Source organism: Camellia sinensis, chromosome 9 (assembly GCF_055761805.1).
Source record: "Camellia sinensis isolate YWXY chromosome 9, ASM5576180v1, whole genome shotgun sequence".
Classification (NCBI taxonomy): Eukaryota; Viridiplantae; Streptophyta; class Magnoliopsida; order Ericales; family Theaceae; genus Camellia; species Camellia sinensis.
This window is the reverse complement of record NC_138969.1, coordinates 126,716,241-126,734,672: the sequence shown is the minus strand read 5'-3', so window position 1 is coordinate 126,734,672 and position 18,432 is coordinate 126,716,241. Positions and strand designations below refer to the sequence as shown.

General features: G+C 32.1%; 1 protein-coding gene across 1 annotated transcript; it reads right to left on the bottom strand.

Annotated features, from left to right (window-relative positions):
• Nucleotides 1–847: 847 nt before the first annotated feature.
• IRX1 (cellulose synthase family protein) lies at nucleotides 848–9,231 on the bottom strand. Its single transcript, XM_028240281.2, has 13 exons — nucleotides 8,646–9,231; nucleotides 7,457–7,536; nucleotides 7,263–7,320; nucleotides 7,011–7,155; nucleotides 6,236–6,502; nucleotides 5,560–5,905; nucleotides 5,265–5,402; nucleotides 4,651–4,776; nucleotides 4,340–4,552; nucleotides 3,451–3,712; nucleotides 3,158–3,357; nucleotides 2,232–2,585; nucleotides 848–1,688 (listed from the first exon to the last, which is right to left on the bottom strand). Exons 1-13 carry the CDS (start codon nucleotides 9,025–9,027, stop codon nucleotides 1,104–1,106), a joined length of 3,156 nt encoding a protein of 1,051 aa, XP_028096082.2. The 5' UTR covers nucleotides 9,028–9,231; the 3' UTR covers nucleotides 848–1,103.
• Between the last annotated feature and the right edge of the window lie 9,201 nt (nucleotides 9,232–18,432).

Sequence of the window (18,432 nt, the reverse complement as noted above, 5' to 3'; positions counted from 1 at the left end):
TGTAAGAAAAGGCGTACTTTATAGATTACAATGAAACAACATGCATATTTTAGGAATCAAAATGACCAAATATACACATGGAGGCTTCTTGTAAAATTTCAAAATAACCCTTCTTTTGATTTTAAACAACATTTATGTCAGGGATCAAATGAGTTTTATGAAAATTAAAAGAGACACCAAATGAGTTTTATGTTTAGAATTTCCAAAAAAAAAAAAAATTGAAAAAATATTAGTAATAGAAAACTTACCAAACATGACTTAGGCTTAGTTTGAGAAGTGGGTTGACTTTTTAATTTTTTTACTTTTTTAATTATTTTAACCTGTGACTAAATAGTCTAGTTTGGAAAGAATTTTTGACTTTTTAAATTTTTTTATGAAAAAAAAAATATAATGATTATAAATTAAATGTAATTTTTTTCTTATTAAGAGTAAAAAGTTTATTTTATTTTTTTTAACTATTTTAACTTCAATTCCACTTATCAAAAATGTCTTAAAGGTTAACAGACTGTAAAGTGACCGTTGGGGCCAGTGATTCCTGAAAACATCCCTGTACTTTTCTTCATGGGTAATTTAAAGCTTTAAAAGCCCTTTTGTCACATCAAAGGGAAAACATATATATCTCAAAGGGGGAGGGTCCTCTGGGATTTTTTTTTTAGGACGGTGTATTATGTGGTTGAAATTTAATGATAAGTCACATTAATTTTTTAATATTAAATTTCAATCCCACAATACATCACTTTAAAAAAATTTAAGAAAAAAAATGCTCTAAAAGAATCCTTGGTCCATCTCAAACAACAGATCCAAGTCTGTTCCATGAGATCAATGCAAAGAGATGGCCCACACAACAAGAGAAAAAATTGGAGACAACCATTCATTCATCCAAAATCAAGAGAGGTAAAACATCATTTCTCTCAAATTTTTTCATAGCTATATGAGTTTCTCTTGATCTTTCTCTCAAGCCAAACAACAAAATCAACAGACTTTGATATCTAACATGACATCTTCAAAATTCAAAGAAAGATGAGTAAAAATTGCCATATAAAGAAGTTCTTAATTGAGCTGATCCTGACACCGAAATGCTGGCAAATTTACTTTTTGGTAACTCAACAATCAATGGAAATGCAACCTTGCACCATGTTACCATCATCTTTGCTCACAAATGGATTTATCTTGACCCAAACGAGAGAGAAGACAGAGGCCAATAACACTGACCAGAGCACGACAACCGTTGGGGTCCGGTTCTGACGACCCATTAGACCCTTGAGGAATGGGTAGAGATGGAGGATCACCCAAAAGGCGAAGAACACCTTGCCGAAGAGTGGCCCCCACGCTTCGTACCCTTTGTTCAGTGCGTCTGAGAAACCAGCAACCACACCAACCAAGTTGAGAATGATAAGGGTTGTTGGAGGGATCAAAACTGTTGTCCACTTGATAGCGTAGAGCTCGCCAAACTCTGCATCATCGGAGGCTTTTGCAGTGACAGTGAAGTTGGTATCGAGGCCAGCGGTCATTTTTAGAAATCCTTGGAAGACGGCAAAGAGATGGGCTGAAACACCTCCGATCACCCAAAACTGCTCATTACGCCACCAATCTTCGATGCTGACACCGCTCCACCGTAGCTCAAGCACGCTGGTCAAGATGATGGACATGAAGAGGCCAAGAAACCATATGCTCGCTATGTTTGAGAGCTGAATCAGGATAAAAAGTAAGTTCCTTGAATAATCGGTATAAGAAACTTTGACAAGATTCAAGTAAATCTAGATTCTGAAACCAAGATCTCCAAAAGTTTAAATGGGACAAAAATTAATGGAAAATGAAACTCATGTTGAAATCAGACCTGAGAGTGACAAATATAGAAGCTCCAAATTGGGAGATGCTCGAGTGAGCCACCAGCATGAGCTGCCACATCTGTCACTTTTAGACCAAATTTCGGCCTGAGTAGCATTGCTCAAACTAAAAATCTACAAATGTCTGTAGTTCAAGTAAATTACATGGACATTCACATCTTTCATAGGTATTTTATTCTTCAAAATGCCAGTGTTTATAATCAGTAATTATCAGAGATCTTGCTAAATTTTGACTTGACAACTAAGTAGAAACTCTTCAATTCACAATTATTATTTTTATTTATATTTATTTTTTCTTCATTATGGTTTCTAGTAATGAAGTTCAACTAAAAGCTTTTATGGATGCAAACTCGAGATATGTTTGAATGTCCAAGGAATAATTACCGTTGGTATGATGAATTTTCCAGTGATAAGGCATATAGCAGGGAGTGTGCAGTACGCAACAAGAGGGAGCGATGTAAATGGATAAACAATGGTGTTAATATATGCAAGTCTTTGAAGCCATTTAAGGCGGCCTCCTCCGAATCCATACCAAAGTGGACAATGTCTGCTCAGGAAAATCTCAACCGATCCAAGTGCCCAACGGAGAACTTGGTGCAGCCGATCAGACAAGTTGATAGGTGCAGAACCTTTGAATGCAGGTCTCAAGGGCATGCAGTAAATAGACCTCCATCCTCGGCAGTGCATCTTGAAACCCGTCAAGATATCCTCAGTCACTGACCCATATATCCAGCCAATCTGCGAAGTCATGAGTAAAAATAAATTAGACACTAGCAAAAAGATCATAACATGGAAAATAAAGAGACAAGGCAGCTTAGAAGTGCATTATACTAAGCCTGAAAGAAAAAAACTGACTAGAAGAAGAATAGAAAAGGTTGATGAAGACTGAAATCCCAATCCTATCTGCAGAGATCCTAAATGTAAGAAATATGGCCTGTTTGGTTGTATTTTCATTTTCTGAAAAAAGCATAAATCTTGTTTGTCAGAACTATTCTGAAAACAGCTCTTTTTTAGGAAACACGAGTTATTTTTGAATATTCAAAAACTATATTCGCACAAAAATAAAAACGATGAATTTTTTTAGAACCTTTTAACCAAAATATGAAAAATGAAAAACAAAAAAGATAAAAACAAAAATGCAATCTAAGTATCTATATGTGGATTCTAGTTTTCGAACAAGGATGGTTTTTTTTTTTTTTTTTTTTTTTCCAAGAACACAAAAAATGAAATGAAAACCAAAATCGGCAAAAACAAAAACATAACTACACAGGCTTGGATTCTAGTTTTAGAACGAGGATAGAAAATCCCACCTCCTTTCCCCATGCAGTCTTCTCTTCATACCCACAGCTAATGACATGAATTGCTTCCTTGATCAGTAATGATGGGTTGGTAGATTCAGTCACTCCTCCATTCTCCATTAGTGTTGACTCAATAAATACAGATGACATGCCAAAAGTCTTCTCAAAGCTCAACTGGGAGATGAGTAGTGACCTTTCATACTCATCATAATCTGCAGGGAAAACCCAAAGAACATTTTATTATTTTGGAAATGTTGTTAAAAGTTTTTGCCTGTCTAAATGCATCAATCAATTAAGAGTCTTACTGTCAATCTCGTTCAGGTTAAAAATGGCTGCATTTAGATCATCCCTTTTTGAATCTCGATAAATCTCTGTGACATCTTTTGCGGGCTTCTTGGATCGGCAGCAACAACAGCAGCTTCCGCACCATGAGCAAGATGAAGAAGAGGCCTTGGGTATGCTGGGCATAGAAGCAGGTCCATACCCGTAAAGTGCTTGCCTATTGAAAACACAACCTGTCCCCACATAAACTGGTCCTTGAATGCCATCCAAACCTTTCATGTTAACCTGAAACCAAGATTGAAGAAGTCTCGAATGCCACAACTACTAGAGATAAAGAAAGACAAAAAAGTTTTGCAATACATTGTCACTAGGACGGGTTCCAAAATTTTGACTAATTTATTAGCAAGGAACAATTTTGAAATTTAATTTATTTGACTAAATTTCAAAAGGTCTTTAATATAATTGCTAATCTGAATTTGATGGTTCCTTTTCTTTTGGAAAGGAAAAATAGTACAGACAGTGAAGTATAAACTTTCGTCTCACAAACTTCCCAATTAATCCGGAGACCCTTCTGCCCTCTAGCTTCCCACACCACAACAGAGTCTTACAAACTCGGGACATACTATTGTTTATTTATTTATTATTTTAAACTGAATATGAATTTTCCAAACAGCCACAGAAGTCAATTATATTTAATTTTATATTTCTATCTTATGAAAATCAAAACACTATAATTGGTCACAAAATGTGGAAAAATTACCACTAAATAAATAGATATTTAGTTTTAGGTGTAATATTTTATGCAACATGACTGTGTCTGTTTCTTTATTGTCTGCTCTCTGTAGCTGCTACAAGGGTTGTAACATGATCATTATTGAAATTAATGAAACTACTACCCATGTTTAAGCTTACATCAAAGAAGACGGTATTGCGATTTGCATATCTGTCATGGCGATCAATGCCATCAAACCTCTGAGGGAACTGCACGTAGCATACATCCCGACCAACTTGTGGATCCATCAAGAAACACATAGCCTCACGAATTGCCTGGCTATTGTTAACATAGTGGTCACAATCAAGATTGAGGATGAACGGTGCATTTGTGAGAACTGCAGACACCCTTACCTGCAAGATACCAATCATTAAGTATAAATCTTGAGATGAGAACATTGAAGTTTCAGTTTGAAAATAATACTTCTGTTGGACAATGTATGTAGAAATACCAGAGCATTTTCGGCACCAGCCTTTTTATGATGTTGGTAGCCAGGTCTCTTCTCTCTTGAGACATAAACCAGTCGAGGGAGTTCATTTCCTTCCAAGTCATGGGCACCACTATGTCCGAGGAAAACCTGAAATGATGAAAAAGAGGTCTGGAATTGAAATTCAAAATTTTAACGTCATTGAGTACTTTGTTAGGAAGCTTGCTACTGTGAATGAAGTAAATACATCTAGAGTCATAGATGTTAAATTATCGAATTAAATAAATAAATAAAAGAAGATAAGAATGGAGTGTGCCACAAAATGAAACAATATACCGGAATTGATTTCCCGTTTACACCAAGCACTTCCTTAGATATTCTGAATCTAGACATACATAAAATCAATCTCCTCTAATATTTACAAAAAGCTGAAGAAAGCCTACAGGGAGGTATATAGGGAACCTATGTACCACAGCAGACTAATCATTGCAAAACATACTTGTTATCTTTTAAGAATTGAGATGGATATGATCCATATGAAAAAATTCTAAATCCAGAGTTTGAAAATGTACCAAGAATAGCTCTTCTGATCAAAACTGAGAACTGAGTAAATGTGGTAATTGATATACTGTTTTAACCTGAATCATGCCAGGGTGGTCTCGTGTGTTGTTTCCTGGCCAAGGTGTTCCATCTTGCATGGTCCAGCCGTCCTCGGGTGTTTTCTGAGCCTTAGCAACCAAAGCATTTATCCGCACTTTGTACTCTTCATAATCCCTCTGTAATCAAACATAAAACAAATGACGAGATTGGTGGTTTCAGATAATCAGTTGTGTATAAATACTTGCAACTTGAGTTTAGCACTCTGTAGCATCCAAAGGATTAGGATACTAAACAAATATGATTGGTCACTAGAAAATGGCTTCAGATGCTTACTTTCATTGCTCTACGTTCCTTCACAAAAGAGGGTTGCACCTTATCCTTCAAGTAATCAATCTTCTGTGAGAAGTAAAACTCCGGTGCACGTGGTTCAATTGCATATTTCTTGCAGAATGGAACCCACTTCCTTGCAAATTCAGATGTTTCAACGAGAGACTCAAATGTGAGCATGGCCGCACCATCATCAGACACATAGCAGGAGACTTTCTCAACAGGGTAGTCCACGGCAAGGATTGAAAGCACAGTGTTGGCAGTAATCAATGGCGGTTCTTTCAAAGGGTCAACTGTACTGACAAAGAAATCCACAGGAGCCAGCTCCGAGGGTTCACCCTCTCTTTCAAACCTGGAATGACATTGACAAAATCATCCTATGTTCATAGTATCAAGATTTTTAATATTTTTGTGTACATTTAAGTATTTAAATAAAGCCATTTTAAAGGACCTCCATGGTGAAATGATATTCTTGTTATCCACCATATTTTCATACTTAATTTTTCTTTATATGCTGCAAACTTAGCCTTAAAAGTGATTCATTCAACAAGTTTTTTTCTGCAATGAATATACAGATGGAACAAAAACTTGGATACTAGTATAAAATTAAGCATTACCAGCGAGCTAGAGCTTTAATCCCTAACACTATTAACAATATTTTTTAGCAGTTGTAAATGTATACCTTGCTGAAAGCCTGTCAATATATGTCTCCCTATTAATGGGAGACCACTTAGGGAATTGATCCAATACCCAGGAAACAGCAAACCAGATCTCACAAATGACAGAAGTGATCCACAAACCAAAAGCACTATCAACGGGATTTGTCACTCTATAATGAAAGAAAAGGCCCAGAATGATCAATCGCATGATAATCACAGTTCTGTATGGCGACAGTTGGCTCTTTGGGATTGGAATTACTCTCGAAAGTGTCTGGTCAGCATCTCCTAACCTGCACAAGCGATAATTACATCTCGGTAAGACATGAATTTTATGAAATCAAAGCAAGTCCATCCCACACAGAGTCACATATTGAAACAGAACCCATTCCAGTATTCCTTGGAAATTAGGTAGACCCTCCAAGAAACTAAAACATGTGGTTAATGATGATTGAAGATGTTAGATAGATGATTAATAATTAAGCAAATGTAAAATTCTTAGAAAAATGAATCTTTGCATAACACCTTGCTTTTACCTCCATCTTTTTCTCCTTACATACCATAAAAAATTAAAAAAGAAAGTTGGAATGTGATATACTATTATACAGCAATTTCTTGAGTTACTAAATCTCAACATGAATCTATGATCTATAAAAAAACATCATTTCATTCATGCCTTAAACACGGAATTCCTTTATTGTACAGCAATTTAAACTAGTAACAGGTTAAGATATTTAAATCCATCTTTCTTTTCTTCTTTTCATGGGTGTTCAAATTTACACTAATTTTTCGTGCACTTACTGCTGCTTTTCTTCCATCTCCTGTGCAGGTGGAACTTGAGCTTCTTTGACAGCTTTGCTTGCAACTTTTTTCTTCTTGTTCTTCTTATCCTTCCAACTTTCCACCCTATTCTTCCATATCGGGTTCCCAGATTCATCGTTCATTTCTTCAAAAAGGAGAAAATATTAATGCCATAGCAGTAAGTTAGTGTTTTAGGGAAACAAAAACAGAGAGACTAAATCTTGGAAAAATACAACAATCAATTCAACTCACCACTGTCGAGAGTGGATACACTACTTATATTTCTAGCATGGAGTCCAACATCCTGCACCTAGTATTGTGCAGAAGCGTATTAGATTTTCAACCAATACTAATGCAATTGGTATTTAGTATGTCAAGTTCCTACAAATGCAATTGTCATTAATATTACTTACAGAAAAATCAGAGGATTGTACAGATATTAATACCTGCATATTAGTGAGGTGAGCAGCCATTGTGGATCGATTGCCAGATGGCTCTGTTTCATCATTAGCCATTGCTGAGTTCTCTGTACAATTCAAATATGCAACCAGTTTTTGATATCAACTAACGAGGACAAGAATATTAACAGTTAAAAAAAAATAAAAATAAAAATAAATAACAAACCAAAGAAAGAAAAAAGGATATCACTATAGAATACACATACTTGTTAGATCATAACAGCTGTAACAAATGTTTCAGATCTATTTCTTGCATTTACCTCTGGCTGCCTAAAGGGTCAATTAACTCTTTACGAACCATTGATAATTGACAATTCCATGATCAAACAACATAATGCAAATTTATATGTAAGTTTGAGCCATTGTAGTTTTGTGAAACTGCTTACTGTTGGTACAAATTGTTTGAAAATGAATGGAAGGCTATTCTAAATGTGTCTGCATGTCTGCCAAGCACCAAATGTGCACAAGTGCAATATTCTCAAGACGTTCTTGGCATGGCCGTAGATGGCTTATAAGCCACTTGTTATCAATCTTTATTAATTTGCATTATGGTTCTTGTACAAGTTGTTGAGTAGAAAGAATCATAGAAGTGAACGAAATGCAAAAATGGGGATTGGTAATTAAAAAGTGATTGAACAAGTAAATGGCTCAACCAACAGAATGAAATTTATTCATTGACAACCTTAAACAAACACATTAGTTAAAAAAACTTATATATATGGATCAGGGATCCTCTGTCCCCAAAATCCGTGTTTCCTGTTTCCAATGCATGACGATGTGACCAAGAGTTCATTAGGAATAAGGATTTTGGAGACAAATATCCCATGCTATATATATATATATAATGTAAATGCAAAAATTGGCACAAATGCCCATTTAAAGCTATGTCACGCATTTTCTTATTCCCAAAGTGCCCTTATGCAACTATCTCAATTTTTATTTCAAATTTTAATTTCTCCATTTATTTATTTATATGTATACATTCAACTAATTCAATTTTGATGGTGGACGATTGAAGTTTTGATATCTTAGATTTTCATAGCACACCCATGGATATATATATATATATATATGTGTGTGTGTGTGTGTGTGTGTGGATTACATCAAATAACAACTAACAACCTCATTAACAAAGAATTGAACTTAAAAGAGATTGAAGTGAGACAGGGATAGATACCATCATACGGAGCGTGACACCGCAAGCAGGCAGTACGCCCTTCTTTGATATCAGCATCGAAACAAGACTTGCAGATGGGGAAACTGCACTCATGACAAGCCACAAACACTTCTCCATTTGAATTCAAACCCACTTGTTCACCACAAGTGTTGCATATAGGAACCCCAGATTGCATCATCTTGATCTCCTCAAAACTCCAAAACCTTAACCCTAACCAGGGTTTCTGCTGAATCTTGAATCCCTGTTCTTCTGAATTGGATGAAAAACAGAAACCCAAGTCAGGAAATGTGTTGCTAGCAACAGAATGATGGTGGTGGTGCAACTTAAACCATATTTTGTAGAGGTGGAGAGGGGTGGAGGGTAGAGGTTGTTGGTTGGGCATGGAGGTTGGGCTGTTGGTGTCATGAGAGAGAGAGAGAGAGAGAGAGAGAGAGAGAGAGATGAGAGAGAGTGGAAGCAACGTCTCTTTCTTGGAATGAAGATTTGAAAAAATTGCGGGAGTTCTAAGGAAGAGTATAGTTGGCAGTTGTACATCGTTAACCTACCATACTTGAGCGTGACGGTCTAAACAGACTTTCTCGACCTCGCTCACCTCAGTCCTACGCCAACATAAATACATAAAAAATAAACGGTAAATTACAAATTCTGGTTTGAATTTTTTGAGTTTTTTAGTTCTAGTATGTTTTTAATTTTAATGAATATTTTTAAAATTTTAAGTTTTTTTTAAAATTTTTAAATATATTTTACTTAAATGTATTTAAAAAAATAAAATATTTATAAAAAATATTTTAAAAAATTAATAAATATATAAAAATACAAAAGATATACTGAGTTTTCATATATATATATATATATATATTTTGTAATTTTGGTGTTTAGTTAATTTTTTAAAGATTTTTTTTTACATAAATTATACTTTTTAAGTGTATTTATGTTAGGTGTGTCTAAAAATTAAAAAAATTACTTCAAATATTAAAAACATTTAGTAAAAATAAAAAAATACGAAAAATAAAAAAATATAATTTTTTTAAAAGTATTTTTAGAAAACCAAAACCAAACAAAGTGATTATTTCTGTAATTTTAAAAATTATATTTTGCACTCGATTGACATACCAAAATTTGAGATTAAAATAATATTTTAATCACAAAAAGATTAAATAGACTAAAAAATTTAAGAAAATACTATAGGTCCAAATTTTCTACTAACTAAATGACTAAATATCTCACATAGGTGTAGGGTCCGCAATTTGTCATTTATTTGGTAGAAAATTTGGTATCCCAAGCATTACTCATAAATTTATAAGACAAAATATCATATCCAAACTATAATCATTTATTTATTTTTTTTTTTACAAAAGTTCAAAAAGTCAAACAAATTTATCATGAACGAAACTTTTTAGCCACAGGCTAAAGCCAAAAAGTTAGCCCACATCCCAAACGAACCCTTTGCATTTTGAAATTGCTAATTTCATAATAAATAGTCTCTTTTATTAATAAATTATCAAGTCAGTTAACCGTTTTTAATGTTTTTAGAAATATATTTCAATTAATAAATCAAGTAATTTTATTATTGTATAAGAGAACAGTTAAGAATTTTATTTTTTTAACTAATTAAATAAAAAATTCGGGGCATTTATAATTTTTTAAATCACAAAAAATAATATGTATTTTATACAAAACTTAGGAGTGTATTTGTAATTTAATCTTCATTAAATAAACATTTACATACATCTACATCTACTTTATTATATAAAAAACAATTTAAATTCTTTGTCGCATAATTTAATTTCTTAAAAAATCACAACAACTTTATAATTTTTAATTTCCCTATATATTTATTTTATTTAACAGTTATTATTAAGATTATAAAAATAAATTTGATGTTTGCCTACTACTTCAACATAAATTCTCCTCCTTCTCATCCACCATGATATATTATGCTTAATCTATTGATACATATGCTTGTTCACAAATGTACATCAAAATTATCACTAAGAGTGTATTTGGTTTATGAATTTGACTAGAGATTTGAAAATGAAAAGAAAAAAAATGTGTGAAATATAATTTTATTTTATTCACATTTCACTTATCTTTTTATTTTTATTTTTCAAATCTCTCACCAAATCTTTAAACCAAACAAACGTGAGTGCTTTATTCTGATGATTTTAAATATAAAATGTAATTAAATTTTTCTATACTCGTTTAAAAAAGAGAGGATAATTTGTTAATTAAGGAAGATGGTGTCTTTGCCAAGCAAGGATGCCCTAAAATATTGGCATAATGTTATGCATGTGATTAAATTTGACTACTAAACTTTGGATACCATTTAATATATATGCGGCTCAACTTTTTTTTTTTTTTTTTTTTAACAGGAAAATCCTTACATCCACCCGTAAGTCTAAGGCGGCACCCATTTCGAGATTACCAAGGTATCATATTATTCATTCTAGACAAGAGATTATAATCTAAGAACTTGTACCGACTACTTAACATAAGCTCTAATTAAGTCAGGACTTGTATAATGGAAGGGATTCAAACCCACGCCAAGTGCAATGTATAGTAGCAATTTGAGATCCTCCCTTCAACCCAACTGCGCACCATGGCTTAAAAGCAAAACTTAATAAAGAGGTTTTTTATATTTGAATAATATTTATTAATTTTTATATTTTAATTTTGGATAAATTACAAATATACCATTTGAGGGTTGCTTAAAATATTATTTATTCTATGTGGTTCCAAAAGTTACACCTCGCTCTCTTGAAATTTCTAATTTCATAACAAATGATCCATTTTTATTAATAAATCATCAAATTATTGACAATTTTTAATAATGTTAGGAATTTATTTCAATTAATAATTCATGTGATTTATTATTGTAGAGAAAAGCAGTTAGAAATTTTATTTTTTCAATTAATTCTAATAAAAAATTCTTAGAAGGGGGTATTTGTAATTTTTTTAAATTATAGGCAGAATTTGTATTTTAAAAAAACTCAAAGGATATATTTATAATTTATTCTTTAATTTTTAGATAAAATTTATATTTTTAGTATTATAAATAAAATATTGGGGGTTCATCTACATTCCTCACTATTAGAGCTTTTGGGCGATTTTTTTTTTTTTTTTTAAGTTGGGCCTTTGATCGAGAGGATTTCTTCACCTTTGGATAAAAAATATTTTTTTAAGCCATTATGATTGGAGAGTTAATACAAGAAATGTTTTCTAATGGATCCTTAGACAAAGAGCTTTATTAAGATGCCTTTGATAATTTTTATTTTTTTAATCTATGGATAAGAAGTTTTTTTTTTTCCTTCAATATTTATGATTGAGGACAATTGATAATAAGAATTTTCTTTTTCCTTTTGATCTTTTTATTAGACTTTTAAATACAAGTATATTGTTTTAAGTCTTGAATAAAGAGAGTGGAACCCAAATATCTTCTAAAATCAAGATAATCGCTTACGGATGTATGGTTAAGTAATTTTGTTGTGTAATATCATTTAAGGGTGACTTTTGAAATCTTCACTCTTTAAAATCTAACGTCAGAAGTCATTCCTATCTGATTAGATATTTTAGGCTAAAGTTAGCTCTGCTTATACGTCATTTGTGCACTGATACAGATTTGAGAGGTATAACCCATTAATTGGATGTGCGTGTAACCCATTAATTGCATTTACATATAGACTACAGTTCATGCAAATATATATATATGAGACAACCAAGGGTGTGCACCCTTAGGGGTGCATATCATGCCCACCTAATTATAAATTACCATAATTTATAACCAAATTTTATAATATTAATTATAAAATATGTAATTTTACCATAAATTAGCGTAACAAAATATTTAAAATTTTATGATTTATATTAAAAAAATTTGTGACTTAGTTACGGCATTTTTTTTTATTTATAACAATTTGTAACGAAATTATACATTTTACGATTGATGTTACAAAATTTTATTATGAAATTCCGTCAATTTGTGATAGGGTGGATATGGTATGCACCCTTAGGCCCCGTTTGTTTTGGGCTATAGGGAGGGTATTGGGACTAATAATACCAAGGTATTACTAAAGTCCCTGTTTGTTTGCAGAGAAAGGGTTGGGACTATTAGTCCCTTGGTATTGCTAATACCCTTGGAAGGGGGATTGGTAAGGAGGAGGTAGAGATGGTATTAGAAAATAGTGAGGGGATTAGAAATTTTTTTATTTTTTATATATTGGGAATTTTTTTTTAAATATAATGTTTAATTTTTTATATTTTTTTATTTGTTTTATTATTTTATATAAAAATAATTTAACAATTCCTCATTATTAATCCCCTCACTATCAATCCCCTCACTATTAATCCCCTCACTATCAATCCCCTCACTAACAATCCCCTCACTATTAATCCCCTCACTATCAATCCCCTCCATTCTATCTCCCAAAACAAACGGGCCCTTAGGGATGGTCGTGTTTGTTGGGAGGTTTGGAGAGAGGGATTGGAGTATGAGTGAGGTGGGCCCCACTCATGCCATGTTTGGTTTGGAAGTGTGTGTGGAGGGATTAGTATTCTTCATGGAGTAGTAATCCTACACTACACTATGGGGAGACTAGTAAACTATGGGGAGACTAGTAAAGCTTGGAAACACATGAGATTAAGATATAATTCCATGGGATTGAGATACAATCCCATGTGATTAATGGGTAAATGATTATTTTACCCCTTAGTCTATATGACTACAATAATAAAAGAAGGGTAATTATGGAATTTCATAGGTTTAATTACAATCAATTAATATCACCATACTATTACACAAACAAGCACACTTTATCCTACATTTCCAACTTAATACCACTACATTATTAATCTCTTCATTCAATTCCACCGTACTCGTAATCCAATCCAACTTAATCCGCCAAACAAACGTGACCATGTGTATATATGTAAAATGGAGAATTTTATGCACCTTTGGTTATAATCATCGTGTCTTTGGTTATGATCTACAATGTTATTAATTATGACACATTGTGATATTGATTATAATATTATTTTGGTTATGATGTAAGAGTTGTTTGGTTATACTTCATGTAATGTTTAGTTATAACTCAATTTTTTATTTATTTTTTATTTTTTTTTGGTTATGACTCCCATAGTATTAAGTTATTACATTTGTGATAATTGAATTCATAAATGACTTAATTATATATGGTATGTATCCTTAAAATAATAGTGTACTCGTTACCTATGTAAAATAATATTTATACACCTTTATATATAGATTTAGAATTCCGCTACGCAACTCGAAAAAAGGGAGCTCGAATAGTTCGAATGTGTTGGCAAGGTTTCCTCGTCTTTTTCCTAGTTGCCCACACTTGTGGGAAACCACACGTTTGATTTCCGGAAAAAGAGAAGAAGAAAGAGTAGAGAGAGGACGACGAAATTGTTGTGGGCGACCTAGTGGAATTGGCCGACCTGTGTGCCGCCGCTGACCACCGACCTGGGTGCTACTGCTAACCATCAACCTGGTTGGCCACTGACCACCACCAAAATTCTTCCTTTGCTTGGATCCTCTCTCTCTCTCTCTCTCTCTCTCTCTAACATTTTGGGGTGGTTTGGCATTTCCTAAATAATCCATCTTTTTATTTTTATTTTTTTTTTCATCACATCACCCTCTACTTTTCTGTACATCTTTTCGTAAAAAGACAAAAAGTACACTTATTTAGATCATCCTAAACAATCCCAAATTTCTTTGGGTTGGTAGATTTCCCATTATTTCTCACTCCATTTTTGGTTGTAGGTCCAGATAGGCAATTGAAAAACTGTGATAGCATTTTCTAGTGTTTTTTATTCCACCAAGAAGGATAAATGAGAGCAAGAGAAAATTGGTTAGCTTCGCTTCTTTTCTTTTCTTTATTTTTTATTTTTTATTTTCTTTTTGGGGATCAAGATCCCCTCCTTCCATTTCCTCCTTTTAAGGAAATATAAAAGGCGAAAGAATTGTCTTTTGGTTGTGTTTCCTATTTTTTTGAATTGATGCATTGTAGGTGTTTGTTGAAATTCCACAATAGAATAGAAAAACAGCTTGGTGGAAAATGGGTTGGTTGTTTGCAAATACAGTGCGTATTCTACAAATTGCTTTAGCTTTTGATTGGAACTCTTAAGGTAGGATTGTCCATTTGAAACCTTTGCACCTCTGCTACTGTCTAGTAGCTTCAACTTCAAATCCTTTCATATTGACATTAAAAATTACACAAATTTGATGAAAGAGATTTAATATATATATATATATATTTATTTATTTATTTACATGTTTCATAGCTACCCTAAGGATTTTGAAGAGATAAAGACAATGAATGCTTTTGGAGTCTGAGAAGGAGAGAGATAGAGAGTACAGAGAAAATACATTGCGCGTGAGTCAAAAGGTGAGACAGCTTGACAAAATATTTGGGCCATTCGAGCTCCTTTTTTCGAGCTGCAAAGCATTTTTAATAGATTTATGTATATTGGTTGTCTGCTGTTAGTAGCAATAGTGTTTGATTGTGCAATGTTAGAATAGCTTTAGCTTTATCATTATTAATTGTATAGTTTTATGTTAGAATAGCTTTAGCTTTATCATTATTAATTGTATAGTTTTACTTTATGCTTTCGGTGGTAGTGGGTTCTTTGGTATCCAATGCCCATATTTCTCTCTATAAAGAGAGACTTCATTCTCTTTGTAAATCAATGCATATACAAACATTTCAGAGTCTCTCTCTCGCTCTATAGCTTCTCTCACTCTCTCAAACTAAACTTTCATGCAAGATGAGAGAAAATGGTGTGGCTAAGAGGAGAGAGGGGGGTTGTGCAGTGGCCAAGAAGTGAGAGGAGGTGGTCACAATAGTCGAGGAGGAACAAAGAGGTGGCGGTGGTAATGAGGCAGTCGTAAGCCATTAGAGAGGGATGAAGAACAAAAGATGAACATAAGGAGAAGAAGAAAATATTAACATTAAGATTATTTCCTTCTTGCTGTTAACAAAGTTAGTGGTGCATTTTAATCCAGAGACTATGGGGGCGGTTATGCGGTTATTTTTGAATATCAAAGAGGTAATTTGCACATCGACTAGTAACGTGCAATTTGCCTCATATTATATTTAATCATATTACATTAAAATCCGGTCCCACATTTGGTAATCTCTGTAAGCATTGATTCCAAAAAAATTATAAAAAATTTTACAAAATACTCACATGATTAGGAGTGTAATCGGTTCGGGACGGTCGGTGTTTAGGTGAAATTTTGTACCGAACCGATAATATCGGTTTTATTATATTGAAAATCAATACAGACCAAGTTTTTTTATCAAACTGTACCAAAACGCACCGATTCAAACGGTTCGGTTCAATGCGATTTAATCGGTTTAAGTACTTTCAAAATTAAATCATTTCTTAAATTTGTAGTATAATAAATAATTTATATAAAAATATTAAATTAGCTATTTGTACACAATTTTAACCATATCTAATCTAACCATTCACAAAAATACAAATAAAAAAAAATAATAAATACTAAGGCTTGAAACTTTACTGAATTAGAATTAGAAACAAAATATAATCTCAGAACCAAAGTCTTGACATCAAAACAAAACCAAAACTTAAAACAATTATCCCATAAGTCTAAATCACAAGTTTATCAAATAGAGTCAAAATATTCATTATATATTTAATATATATTATATATAAATATATTCGGTCGGTTTCGGTGCAAATCGATGTATAGTATATCAAAATCAGCACCGAACCGAAAACTGAAAAAAACTAATTTCCAAAACCGAACAGACCGATTCATATTAAAAAACCGACCAAATATGATCGGTTCGATCGGTTTAATCAATTTTTTTGATTTTTCTTACATCCCTACACATGATTGTGTGATACATTTTTTATATTACTATTGTACTTACAAGTACGTATATTTGTAAAAATTGTGAGAAAGGGAAATATTGACCTTTCTCAGAAGTATGTATGTACATGGCACTAGCTAGATTGACTTGTTTTGCACTAATCATAAGAGTCCAAACCTTGTGCTTAGAGGTTATTTCTTATCAGCACATCCATTTTCAGTTTTTGGTTTCAGGATTCATTTTTTGATTCAGTTTCTAAATTCAGTTTTCTGGAAATTGAGTTTTTTGTGTTTTTTTGTTTTGTTTTGTTTTTTTTTTTTTTTTTTTTTTGTGTTTAGTGAATATTTTTTAAATTTTAAGTAATTTTTTTTTTACTTTTTTAGATGCACCTTACTTAGATATATCTAAATAGTAAAATATTTGTGAAAAAATATTTTAAAAAATTAATAAATACACAAAAATATGAAAAATGTACTGAATTTTCATATTTTTGGTATTTAGTGATTTTTTTAAAAATTTATTTTCACAAACATTATACTTTTTAAGTATATTTATGCTAAGTGTGTTTAAAAATTAAAAAAAAAAATCAATGAAAACAAAAAAAAAATATGCAAAAACGAAAAAGTAGAATTTTCTAAAAAGTGAATTCTGAAAACTGAAACCAAACAGAATGAACTTTCTGTTTAATTGGCCATTGTAAGTGAAACAAAACTATATCTATCCATACACATACAAGTCAATTCAAGTGGTGACTCTAATTTTTCATCAAATTATTGAGATTATTTCGATGATCAAAACTTGTGCACCCTCTAAGAGATCACAAGTTTGAACTTTGCCTTGGGCTGGGCTTTGGTGAGAAGGTTTTATGCTTTGGAATGGTTTTTTTGTAGCCTTTTCCAAACCACCATACTGGAAAAAAAAAAAAATCTGTAAGTAAATTATACTGGTCTCTCTTAAAATTTAGAGAAAATATAACAAATTTTACGATTTCAATATAATTATATTAAGCTTCCTTAAGATTTTAATTCACAATATACTTAACTCTCTTTTTATCAATAACTCATAAGTAAAAACAAAATATTACTATCTCTTTTACATTGAAATGTATAATTTTTCTAACGAGAGAGCATGAGCAAAATCTCCCAATTATAAATTTCATAAATAAAAATCTAGAAAATACTTCTTTTTCATTTTATTAGAAGAGGAGGAGAATAAAAATTATGTATTCGAGCACTTTATGATTTGCAATACTAGTACATAGAAAATAAAAAGGTAAACAAAATAGTAAATGAAATTGAATTTAAAAATTGATTGAATTTTTTTTAATAACAAAAATAAAGATTTATATGTCACCAAAAAAAATTATAATAGTTGCAGTATCAGACAAACTCGTTACCTCCGTGACATTTAAAAATGTATACATAAACTCCTTGTAGCTTGGAGTAAAATGCAGAATGTGACTCCGATTTTTTTAAAAAAACTCTGATTTATCCTTAATCATTTCATTTTTTTTCTCACAAATATCACATCTAACCACAAAAAAAAAAAAAAACTCAACTATCTTCCCAAACACAAAAAAAAAAAAAAATTCAATAATATTCTACGACTAAAAAAATCTACAAAAAAAAAAAAAAAACTTATTTCTCAAACACCCACGTAGTAACACCACAACCACTTCCGCACAGCTTGTCCCCCAACACCGTTATGGCTTTTCACCCAAGATAGTCAATCTATGGCTGAATAAGCCCCCCAAATAGCTACCATCAATGGTGATCCTAACAAGAGATTGGAAAGAAAATTACAAATCACAATCGAGAAATTTAGGTTTCGTTTGATAAGACTTTCTAATTATGATTTGAGAATATAAGTTGTATTTTGAGTTTGTGTATTTTGAAATTATGATTTGAGTGTAGGAAATTTATTTGGTT

Bases quoted from the DNA above. Each gene is read 5' to 3' on its own strand.
- IRX1 (XM_028240281.2), bottom strand. From the start codon at position 9,027: ATGCCCAACCAACAACCTCTACCCTCCACCCCTCTCCACCTCTACAAA. The intron at 3,713-4,339 runs GTAAGCTTAAAC...TCTTGGTTTCAG, and splicing joins GCAATACCGTCTTCTTTGAT to GTTAACATGAAAGGTTTGGA. The intron at 1,689-2,231 runs GTAATTATTCCT...ATCCTGATTCAG, and splicing joins GAAAATTCATCATACCAACG to CTCTCAAACATAGCGAGCAT.